Here is a 12,743-nt window from a genome sequence, read left to right on the forward strand (position 1 = left end):
AGAAGATGTAGACGAAGAAGAAGATGCAAAAGAAGAAGAAGAAGAAGAAGTAGACAAACCTTAGAAGAAACAACAACCAGAGGAGGGATGCGTTAATGGCGGGACGAAGAAGAAAAAGGTGTTTGGGTTTGTTTGCAAGAATTTCGGGTCTTTGGGGACACATTGTCATTTTTAAAAGATTACACAATACTTCATTAATCATAATTAACCACTAATCATGTTTAATTAACCTTAATCAATAATGAGGTTATTTACTTAACACTTTCAAACTATATGACATTTTAATTAAATTTGAACTTTATTTGACTTTTTAATAAAATGCCGTTGATGTTAAGGGGACCCACCCAACCTCAGCCTCGGGATGAAGTTTTTATGGTGCAGTGTGATGTCGTTTAATTGGAGTTGTCCTGGACAGTGTGTCTTTTATAACTATTGCCAGAACCTTCGTGTACCTAATAAAATCCACTTCCACCAAAGACATCTAGCTTATTTATATAGAAAAATGTTATCTTTATAAAGACAATACAAAGAGGGCAACAAAGTAATGTCAGCAAGAATGAAAAAACAAAGAAAGAACGGAAAAAGAGAGAGAGAGAATTAATGACAAATTAAAATAATCTTTATTTGAGGAGTAGTAAATTTATAAACCTGTTGCCAATCATTCAAAAGTTTCTCATCAAAATCAATCTAATTTTTGAAAATGATTTATTGAAAAATTGGATGCAAACAAAACTCTAACCTCTTTAGAGATCAACTACTTCTGACTTATAAAGAAGTCTACAACTTCATTATAAAGAGATCCTTGGCATTTACAGCTTTAATGAAATCAAAGTGTCCGTAATCTTTTACAAACAAAGATTTTAGCTTATCTCCAAGATGATTTTTCTGAATATTAATTAAATACTGAACATCTTCAACATCAGAAATTGCATCATTGCCTCCATAGCTCAGAAACAGAGGAAGGTCACTTGGAAGGTTGGCCACATTATAAACAGGCGGTCTGAATGCTTCGTAACGCTTTAGATTATATGGTAGAAACCCATCAAACTTTGCAATCACCTTAGTTCGAATAACTACAATTTCATTTTGCCCGACAATTACATATAGTTTAAGGTTTATTTAATTTTTTCAACCAATATTAAGGTTAGAGATGACAGACTCACTCTGCGAGAGGTGTATCAGATTTTTTATTAATGTCGATTGAGGCTCATTTTTTAGGTACTTATTGATCGCTGAAGCATTGAGACAACAATTAAATCCTGCAATTGGGAAAATTTTAGTTAAAACAATAGTTCACAAAAAGACCGTTGTTGCCCAAGAACAAACAATTAGAGCTCAAAAAATTACCGCTAAGTGATGTTACTAAATCATTGCAGTTAAGCCCAGTAAAAGAACAAATTGATTTGAGAAAACTATCAACAACAGGATCCCTGATATGATCAGAGAACCAAACCATTAAAATTATGAGCATTTTTATGTTAGGAACAAAGTTTATAAATATCTTAAAACTGATTCTTACCCTTTTGGTTTGAACTCTGCTATTCCAATCAACCCAACGGCCTGTTAAGAAAACGAAACATCAATTTTATTCATGTGTTGTGTCTGAAGTAATCATTGACAATGAAATTCTTATAACTCCACTGACCTCTCCGAGAAAAGGATTCATATGAAATAAAAAAAAAAAAAAAAAAAACTTGGAAAATTGTTAAAAGAAAATAAGTGAAACTTAAAAGAGTCAAGATTCAATTAAAAAAATAAAATATTTTAAATAAAGAATAATTATACAAGATAAATACTATTAGACACGGTTGTAGTTTTCTTCAAAGGCAAACATCAACAGTTGCTATGAAAGCAAAAAGTTTTCTCTGAAGAAAATTGCAACACTGTCCAATAGTATTTATCTTAACGAAGTTTTCTGGATTTTCTATCAATTTATATAAGATAAATACTTAAGGAGATAAATAATGGAAGATAAATAAATACTAAAATTCATCTAGATAAATAGATATCTAAATACATTAGATAAAATAAATAAATAAATAAAAATTATGTAAGATAAATACTATTATATAGTGTTGTAGTTTTCTTCAAAGACAGTTACCAGCAGTTGCAATGAAAGCAAAGAATTTTCTTTTAAGAAAATTGCAGTACTATCTAATATACAAAATATTAGAGAAGTTTTCTGGATTTTCTTTTGATTCATATAAGATAAATACTTAAAGAGATAAATAATGGAAGATAAATAAATACTAAAATTCATCTAGATAAATAGATATCTAAATACATTAGATAAAATAAATAAATATTCATGTAAGATAAATAATATTAGACAATGTTGTAGTTTTCTTCAAAGGCAGTTACCAGCAGTTACAATGAAAGCAAAGAGTTTTCTTAAACTCTTTTAAGAAAACTGCAATACTATCTAATTTACAAAATACAGAATTAGAGAAGTTTTCTAGATTTTCTTTCATTCATATAAGATAAATACTTAAAAAGATAAATAAATACTAAAATTCATCTAGATAAATAGATATCTAAATACATAAGATAAAATAAATAAATAAATAAATATTTATATAAGATAAATACTATTAAACAATGTTGTAGTTTTTTTCAACCCAGTATCCAACAGTTGCAATGAAAGCAACAAGTTTTCTTTGAAGAAAACTACAACACTGTCTAATATACAAAATTTTAGAAAAGTTTTCTGGATTTTCTCTCAATTTATATAAGATAAATATTTAAAGACGTAAATAATGGAAAATTAATAAATACTGAAATTCATTTAGATAAATAGATATCTAAATACATTAGATAAAATGAATATAACTCTATCTAAATTATTATATTTAACAAATTTATCTACCCAAATATAATAGATAGATTATATAACATACGTTTTCCATAAATGATTTTGAAAGAGAAAATTATTTATTTGGGTTTTCAATTTTTTTATTTGATTTTTGTATCTTTCGAGGATTTTGGGTCGGGCTGGGATTAGAATCAATCCCCTCTCCGACCCAACATCAATTTGGGGATGATGAGTCATTACCATTCTAGGCCCGGCTCTTAATGAAGTTTTCTGGATTTTCTCTCGATTTATATAAGATAAATATTTAAAGTGATAAATAATGGAAGATATTTAAATGCTAAAATTCATCTAGATAAATAGATATCTAAATACATTAGATAAAATAAATAAATAAGGAAATATTTATGTAAGATAAATGCTATTAGACAGTGTTGTAGTTTTCTTCAAATGCAGTTACTAGTAATTGCAATGAAAACAAAGAGTTTTCCTAAAACTATCTAATTTACAAAATATTAGAGAGGATTTCTGGATTTTCTTTCGATTCATATAAGATAAATACTTAAGAGATAAATAAATACTGAAATTCATCTAGACAAATAGATATCTAAATATATAAGATAAAATAAATAAATAAATAAATATTTATATAAGATAAATACTATTAGACAGTGTTGTAGTTTTCTTCAACCCAGTATCCAGCAGTTGCGATGAAAGCAAAAAGTTTTCTTTGAAGAAAACTACAACACTGTCTAATATACAAAATTTTGGGAAAATTTTCTGGATTTTCTCTCAATTTATATAAGATGAATATTTAAAAAGGTAAATAATGGAAGATAAATAAATACTTAAATTCATCTAGATAAATTGATATCTAAATACATTAGATAAAATGAATATAACTCTATCTAAATTATTATATTTAACAAATTTATGTACCCAAATATAATAGATAGATTATATAACATACGTTTTCCATAAATGATTTTGAAAGAGAAATTTATTTATTTGGTTTTTCAATTTATTTATTTGATTTTTGTATCTTTCGAGGATTTTGGGTAGGGCTGGGATTAGAATCAATCCCCTCTCTGACCCAACACCAATGTGGGGATGATGAGTCATCACCATTCTGGGCCCGTCTCTGACTTTTTACACTTAATCCTCAACATGAATGGGGCAGAGGCTTGCAGGGACAGCCCACAAGGAATTTTGCCATCCCGGCTATTAACAAACTCATGGGTCAAACAAAATAAACTACTTCCTAAATCTATAAACTCAAGTTAATTTTAAACTAGATTGCGTATTCAAATGTTAATTTTAATGTAGAAATAATTATTATTTACCATGATTATATTGATGAAATTTGTTCTTGTAAATAACTGGTCATGTGTGGTTACGTTAACCCCGTCCCATTATGACTCTCTCTCTTCTAGCAGACAAATGCAAGTCAATGCACCAACTAAAGCAAATCCACGCTCAAATGATCGTTTCTTCCCGCATTGACGATCACTTTGCCGCCAGTCGTTTACTTTGCTTTTGCGCTCTATCTTCATCCGGCGATCTTCCCTACGCTATAAAGCTTTTCAACAAAATTGAAAACCCGAATCAATTCATGTGGAACACTCTCATTAGAGCTCAAGCTAGTAATAAAAATCCAGATGAAGCAATTTCCCTTTATGTAAATATGAGGAGAATTGGTTTTGCACCATCTGAGCATACTTTTCCTTTTGTTCTCAAGGCTTGTGCTAGCCTTCGTTCTTTAAATTGTTGTAAACAGGTTCATACCCATGTTTTAAAATCTGGGTTGGATTTAGATTTGCATGTTGTTAACGGTTTAGTCAGAAGTTATTCTGTTTCGAGTGATTTAAATAATGCACGTCGAGTTATTCTGTTTCGAGTGATTTAAATAATGCACGTCGACTGTTTGACAGATTTACTAACAAGAATTTGACCATATGGACCACGATGATACGTGGGTACGCGCAAAATTTTTTTGCTAATGAAGCGTTGCTGCTGTTTGATCAAATGATTTCAGAAGGATTTGAACCCAATAGCGTGACTTTGGCTTCTGTTTTATCTGCGTGCGCACAGTCTGATTGTTTAGAATTAGGAGAAAAGGTTCATGTTTTTATGAGAACGAGAGGGCTCGAAATGGGAGTCATTCTTGGCACTGCGTTGGTGCATATGTATGCAAAAAGTGGAGCCATTTCAAGGGCTAAAGAATTGTTTGATTCCATGCCTAGAGAAATATTGCTAGTTGGAATACTGATTTGTGGGTGGGCTAGTTATGGACATGCCGAGGAAGCGTTCATTCTCTTTCGAAAGCTAGAGAAGGAGCAAATTGCCTGATTTTTTTTCTTCCAAAGTAATGATCTTTTCATGTAATTAAGTCTGTCTTTCAAGAATCATGTTTCATTCCAAGCTCAATTTGTGAACAAAGTCCGTCTAATAGTTGACAAACCTGCTTGATACGTGCATCATCTCCACATGCCTAACATAATAGTATACATTTTTTTTTTTTTTTTGGTATCCGAGCCAACTTTTGCCCATCTTGACTATTCTCCTAGGCTTGAAATTAACGGCCAGCTAAGTCTCAAACTATCCTTTATTAGTAGTCGTGGGGATTCGAATTTAGGACCTCTTGAGTAATACACCCAATAATTCGTAGCGAACCGTCAAACTACTTTGGAGGTGTTTGGTTCAGGGAATGTTGGATTACTGGAAAGTTAAATTACCTTGAAGATTATTATGAATCTTTAGAAAAATGTGTTTAGTTAATTGGTAGGTATGTTATATTAATATGTTTGAATGTGAGAAATAAATTGGTGGGTATGTTATTTAAATTACAGAACTGTTCTCTAATTAAATATTATTATTATATTATTTTTTAATATTGATTATTATTTGGATTATTATAACCCTCTGTAGTTAAAAATTTAGCAAAAATAACCCCATAATAAAAGTTTGGAAAATCAACAAAGCACCCCCACAAACCTAGCCATTGCCGGCTGCCAGCAACCACCACAGGCCGTCGACAACCTAATGGCTCACAGAAGGTAGGAAATGGCCTCCGTGCGCCGTATGGCCATTTCCGGCCAAAATGGCCAGACGTGATAGATTTGGCCGTCGACGGCCAGATCGACGGATTTGGCCTTTGATGGCCAGATTAGATATGCCATCAATGGCCAGATATGTGGCTGGAAATGGCCATATCGACGCATGGCGGACATTTTCGGCCTTCCATGCTCTATTCCGGCTACAGCGGCGGCTGGTCACAATGGTGGTTGCCGGCGGTAGGTGGGTGGGGGTGGTGGCTTGGGTGGGCTACAATTTGTTTTGAATTTAAGGGTAATTTTGTCCAAAAAATTAATTAATTGAGGTGAAATAGTAAAAGCAACATTCATGTAAATAAATTTAAAACTAAGGGCATTATTGTCCTAAAATTTTATTAATAAGGGATAGAATTGTAACAAAAAAAAAAAAAAAAAGATTACCCTAGTAATCTTACAATACCTAAGAAAATGGAGGTAATCAGATTACCTCCAACATTACCATCAATAACTACTATTGATATTTGAAGATTACCGGAATTTTATATTACTTGACAATCAAACGTGGTAATAAAGTAATATAAGATGACATAACCTTAGTAATCCCACGTTACCCCCAACCAAACGCCCCCTTTGTGGTATTTAATGGTATACTGTTTCATTTCACATGGCATTCTCAAATCAATTTGGAATGAAGTCAGGGAGGTTTTCAAACATAATTTTTGATGCAAAAATACACCAACCAGAGTGATCTGATCGACCTTGGCAGGATCGGAACTGATGTGTGCATGATTACGGGTAACCAGCAATAAATAAACAATGAAATGCAGTAAGGAAAATAGCAAAGAGATTTTTAAAGTGGTTCGGTGATAAGCATTCATAATATCTATATATTTGTTATATTTCCTCATGTTTTAATGGTTATAAATGCTTAAATCTTGGGTTTTGATTATGTTTCGTATTTTGTGGAGTAGATTGAGGAGTTAAATCAAATTGAATTCAAAATCAAGAGTTTTGGAGAGAAAAATTTGGAGCTCGAAAAGAGATACATTCCAAAAGCGGATTTTGCTTAAAGCGTGGGCGCGCCTTATTGGATCCGAGATTTTTGACTTAGGGTTACGAATTTGTTGGAGAAAAAGATATATATGACAGCTGGAAAGATTTATTTACCCCTTTCTTAATCTTTAGGATTTGCCAAGACTCCCTATTTTGGTGGGATTTGCTTTTAATTAGTTTCCTGATCTAGATAGGACAACTATTATTAGATGGGTTATAAATAGGGAGATTATTCACAAGAAATTGGACATCTATCTCTACCTCTTTTTCTTCTCTTTTCTTTAGGCTTTCTTTTAAATTATGTGTAGTTAAATACTTTTCTTCCAACTAAAGGATAATTGAAGTTTTGGTTCTTCAAGGATCGTGAGATCTAAATAATTTTCAATGTTCTTTTATTTCTTTACTATTTATATATCTTCTATGTTTATTAACAATTATTGTCTTGATTGATTGATACAAAGGGCCCGTTGTTCAATTATCAGGTTGATAAATTGCCATTTAGAACTTTAAATCCGTAGTTGTTTAAGTGTTCTAATATTAGTGGTAAAATAACATAGTTGATTATAAAGGGATTTTCGATTTATGTTATGAAGATGTATAATCTAGTCTAAATGAATCGAGCTTGTGTATTTGTTGGCTAGAATTGGTAGTCTCTCTAATTATTAATGCTGTCGATAGATTAAATCCTAAGAGCTTGTTTAGGGTTGTTTATTGACAAGGGAAGTAATCAAAGAGCTTGTTTTGGTTATCGAGAAAGTAAGGAGAGATAGGTTGTTAGAGCTTGTTAATAACCATAACCAATTTAGTGAAGAATAGAAGATTTTATCCTTGTATCTGTGATCAATTCTCTGAACCAATTCTGAAATTATACCTTTGGTTGGATATTTGCCTGATATTGATTTTTCCTTAATTTTTAGTTGATTATAATTGTTTTCTTTTATTTCACTTCGAAATTTCAAAACCCCCTTTTTTTTTTTGCTTTAATTTTCATTAAAATAAATCTACCCAATCTCTGTGGATACGACCTTGCTCATCACTATTACAATTTGTATTTATTTGAGAGTGAGAATTTTATTATTTGTTGGATTCGACACCCACCATTCGGCGAGATAAACTCTTGACCCTACGTCCACTGTTCTTATATTAGCTGTGAGAGCTTACAATGATAGTCCTTGACTAATTTGCTAACCCCTTTCTCATCGTAGGAGGGGGTTTATATACAAACTGTGTACAAAGGAAAGAGCGAAAATAAAGGGATTACAACCAAGTTTGAAATGCAACTTCAATATTCTCGCAATTGGGCGCTGTGATTGCGCAAAGATTACTGTCGATCTGATCTTTCCCGATATATCCTGGATTTGAAGTTATCTGTGAATTGGTTGAACAACTGTAAGGATTGGTTGCAACTAGCTTGTGCTAGGTCGAGCTATAACTCGACGAGCTTATGTTGGGTTGGACAATCGGAAGAGTCGAGTTGGTTCTGGATCAGGCTATAACCTCGTAATCCTCCAAGCTTGATGGAAAAATCACACACAACATTTGCCCCCTAGTGTTGATGCTCGTTTCATGCTTTGAAGACTATTGCTCGATTTGATATCAAGCTCGGCATTCATCGACGGGGTATTGGATGCAGATTCGGTCGAGCTCGTACTCATGTCCAATCGACGTACTCCACACTTGACCTTTTCTCTTTTGGGACATCCTCGATGAACCCAGAATTTGAAAAGAAAAGGTACTTGTGTAAATTCCAGGTGGTCATGTCGCATTAAATGCGGCAGCATTTGGCAGTTACTTTTCATCACGCGTGGGCGACTAGGGGTGTGCAAAACCGGATATCCGATCCGGTTGTCCTTTATTCTGATCCAATCCGAATATTTGGATAAGCCAAGAAACCAATCCGAATTCGATCCGATTTCTTGACTGATCCAGTCTTGATCCGATCCAAATTTTCGGATTGGATCAACCGGATATCTAGTTTTAATCCAAATTTCAAAACAACATTACGACAAGAACTTTATTTGAAATTAAATCTTTTATATTTATCTAAAATTAAACTAAATTGGAGTTAAAAGACATAAAGATTTGATGAAATAACAAAACAATAGTCAAATGGAACACAAAAAAATCTGCCACAGCAAAACAGCATCGAAACACCTTGACAGAGCAATGAACAGTACAAACTACAAAACAGCAGCAAGAAACCGAAAACTACAGCCACCAAACAGCCTGAAAAATGCTAGTAAACCAGTAGAGCAGACCAATACCTTTTGTGTGCTTTCCTTCAATGCCGATTCTTCACAAAGAATATGTTGCTTATTGTTTATTTAAAACATTGAACCTATCTTGCTATCCACTAGACCAATATCCTATATACCAAAACACAAAAACTACTGCTCTAAATATCAAACAGACCTAACAAATTAAGGAGAAGGAATAATAAGTCAATCTTAACAAATGTTGGAACAACAATGACCACTAAATCATCACAGCAATCATTTCTCAAATAGACAAACTCTTGAGCTTCAGCCAACTAAGTTATAGGATACCAAGGCTTTTAGTAGATCTAAGAATGAGATGAAATGAAAACATATCTCTCAAAATCGTGGAGAAGAGGCACCGATTATTTTGGTTTTTTTTCGTTGATTCTGGAGTGAGGAAAAAAGTTAGGGATTTGGGATCTAGAGTTAAGCAAAAAATGATTTGGGATTATTTTTATTTGGTTTTTAAAAACCGAATCGGATACGGATGTCTGATTTTTTGCACAGTCGATCCAAAAAATATGAATCTTCTTATATATCTAATCCGAATCCGATCCAAATTTTCGGATATCCGATTTTTTCGGATCGGATCAGATCTAGACCAGATACCAGATATCGAATTATTTTGCACACACCCATGGGCGACTACAGCTGTCCACGCGTGAAGTTGAGGCAACGTGCAATGATGGTTATGATTATGGCAGTCTGACGGTTGATCGCCCTTTTGTGGATAATTGACACATGGCCACGTCCAAGGGCCAAGATTGCTCAACGAATGGAGGGTCGAGATCTGATGTAGATTGATGGCTACGATTAAACCCTGCCCTTTCGTCTCCCATGCAAACCACTACAAAAGCGAGCGAACTCATTAGAAAGCTTACACACCTTGCAAAAATTCTCAAACGTTCTTGCTTACTCTGTCATTGCTTCTTCATCTTCATAGTGCGTTTCTGATGATTTTTTCCTATTCTCTTGTTTCGATAAGGTTTCTTTTCCCTTCCTTTAGTTGCTTTCTTGATTTTTGCGATTATGGGTGGCCATTACCGTGGCCACATTGGGTCTTTTAAGGTTTTGCTTGGGTTTTTACGTGTGTCTCCAATAGTCCTGGGTTTAAAAAGGGTTTAGTGTGGTGGTTGTTGGAATCCCTGGTAGGTCGCGTGTCTGTTGTTCGATGCGAGCTATCTCAGGTGCCTGAACTAAAAGCAAAGTGTGGATAGGTCGTCGAGTTTTTCAAGCTCTGACACATGATTGCTTCTGTTTCAAGTACCTAGAGGTGAGCTATAATGTCTTCATCGAGCAACCACACAATGATCGCATGTTTGATTCCCCTGCAGGCACAACAGTCCTTGGGGGCATAATCCCTAAGGTTTTCGAGGAGATCGTCGCACAAAGCTTAGACCTTGATGCGACAGGCTCGTCCGATCATGCTTTTATGGAGGTCACTCAGTCAAAGAGATCTCTAGTTCATAGGCCGTGGAAGGAATCGCAATCCTTGATTACTTATGCACCTCAACTCAACTTGAGAGTTCCGAGAGGCTTCTCCTAGAAGAATCCTCCCACATGTTGGGTAGTGATCTCTAAGACCCTTCTGAGATGTGTGATGTCTATTCCCCCTCACCATTTCATCGACAACGTTTTGAGATGGTTCGACATCATCCTTCTCTAACTGTCCACAAACTCATACGTCATAATCATAGGTTTGTACATAGCCAACCAAATAGCCAAGTTGGGCGAGCCATCTGTTGAGAAGCTCATCCATTTGTATAGATTAAAGAAGGGTGAAGACCAAACATATTACCTCTCCAAGGCGAGGAAAGTATGTTTCAACGGTCTGGTCGACGTTCCAAAGAAGGTCCCGTATTGAGACTTTTAGTTTTTCTTTTATGAGGCCAGCAAGACCGACATTTTTGATTCAAAAGCTAATAAGACTTCAACCCCCAGTGTGTGTGAAGAGTGTTTTCAAGCTCGATAGTCAAACTAACCAAACTCTTTTGCTTTGCAGTTAACGTTGAGCAAAATTTTCTCCCTGCTGCGAGCTTACAGAGGCTTCAATGACCTTTCTAATAGGGAGCGCAACATCAACGAGATTATCTGGCTTCCTTGCTTGAGGGCATACAACTTTTGGGAGGATAATGCCAATTTTGTTATCATTCTCGAAAAAGGTAAAAGTGTTCACTTGCTAGGGCTTTCTTTTTTTTTTTTTTTTTTTTTTTTTTGTAGGTAGGTCACTGATTGTTGCTTCCCCTCTCGTGGAAATGTGGGCCGAGAAACAGACGGGCTTGAAGAAAAAGGTGGCAACTTCTAGGGTTGCTAAGAAACTGTCGGTTGCTCCAGCAAAGAAGCAGCCCACTAATGTCGCTATCACGAAGTGAAGTAGAGGTGAGCTTGGGGAAGCCCAAGTGCGAAGAAGCCCGCGACTGCCTCTAAGGTAGTTGGCTAAAAAAGGTGACCTTGGGCCCCAAAAAGGGCTAGCGAGGAAAGCATCTGAGCCGACTAGACGCTTAGGGAAACAGAAAGCGCCTGAGCAACATGATGGCTCAATCAAGAAAAAATTGATTGAGCCTTAGGGGGCTCGAGAAAGCAAAAGGTTGTCGAGCAATAGTGTGGCTTGGGCAAGGAGATTGCAAGGCAGACTGGCGGCTCGAAGAAGTCAATGGCCAAGGACTTGGCCAAGAAGAAGTTTGTTCTCATAGGCGAAGCTGCTGCTACTGTGGGGAGTAAATCAAGCTCGCCAGCAAGGAGGCAAAAAGATGGACAAGGTGGCTCGAGTTGCGATCGACGAATTAATTGATAAACTCCCTAATCATATCAGCATCGAGGCCACGGCGGCCAGGGATGACAACACCCTGCGAACTTTTACGGGCATCAGGGATTCGTCTCCGCCACAGTTGCTAGCTTGGGTATGCAACTATATGACAAAGGTACCAGTAGCTCGCCCTCTTATATTTTTGTACATGCTTCCCTTATTCCTCATTGACTTTCACTTTTCCTTTTCTAGGCCTGTGTGGCAAGCAGACTTCTCTATAATGAGTGCTATCCCACATTGGAGGGTACTCATCAAGGATGGTAGGAAGTAAAGACACTTAAGGAGGATGCCTTGGCTGGGGCCTAGGTAATAGAGAAGGAGAATGACGCAAAGCAGATCAAGCTTGAGCAGCTTAAGGAAGAGATAACAACCTTCAAGGTCAAGGAAAAGGAATTCCTTGACAAGATTAAGGTGAGTGAGGCTGCTCAGGCGAAGGTTGAAACCAAGGTAGTCGAGGCTGAGAAAAACTTGGCACAGCAGCGAGGTGCCAATTATAAGCTGAACTTCAAGCTTACCTTGGCTCAGAAAATTGCCTAGGATTGGGAGTTAAAGTTCAAATAAGCCTCGCTTGACTTTGCCTAGGAAGCAAAAGGTCAACAAATTACCAAGGCTGAGACTGACCAGCTTAGGCTTCAGATCGGGGAGTTGAACGAAGCTGTTACTAATTGTGTTTGGGAGACGTCAGTGTTCCTTGTGTAAAAATTATGGAAAGCTCACCCCTTGATCGATTTCTCCTTTCTTCCACGAGCTTATCAGAGAAAGGT

The 12,743-nt window shown here is 35.5% G+C and overlaps 2 protein-coding genes across 2 annotated transcripts; one reads left to right on the plus strand and one right to left on the minus strand.

Moving 5' to 3' along the window:
- Positions 1 to 777: 777 nt before the first annotated feature.
- On the minus strand, positions 778 to 1,666 carry LOC116142464 (triacylglycerol lipase 2-like). Its single transcript, XM_031427896.1, has 5 exons — positions 1,646 to 1,666; positions 1,520 to 1,560; positions 1,348 to 1,430; positions 1,164 to 1,259; positions 778 to 1,073 (listed from the first exon to the last, which is right to left on the minus strand). The coding sequence occupies exons 1-5, from the start codon at positions 1,664 to 1,666 to the stop codon at positions 778 to 780; spliced, it is 537 nt and encodes a 178-aa protein (XP_031283756.1).
- A 2,557-nt stretch (positions 1,667 to 4,223) lies between these two features.
- LOC116142465 (pentatricopeptide repeat-containing protein At2g22410, mitochondrial-like) lies at positions 4,224 to 5,158 on the plus strand. Its single transcript, XM_031427897.1, has 2 exons — positions 4,224 to 4,651; positions 4,690 to 5,158. Exons 1-2 carry the CDS (start codon positions 4,224 to 4,226, stop codon positions 5,156 to 5,158), a joined length of 897 nt encoding a protein of 298 aa, XP_031283757.1.
- The last annotated feature ends 7,585 nt before the right edge of the window (positions 5,159 to 12,743 follow it).

This window comes from Pistacia vera, unplaced genomic scaffold, assembly GCF_008641045.1.
Source record: "Pistacia vera cultivar Batoury unplaced genomic scaffold, PisVer_v2 Contig41, whole genome shotgun sequence".
NCBI classification, from domain to species: Eukaryota; Viridiplantae; Streptophyta; class Magnoliopsida; order Sapindales; family Anacardiaceae; genus Pistacia; species Pistacia vera.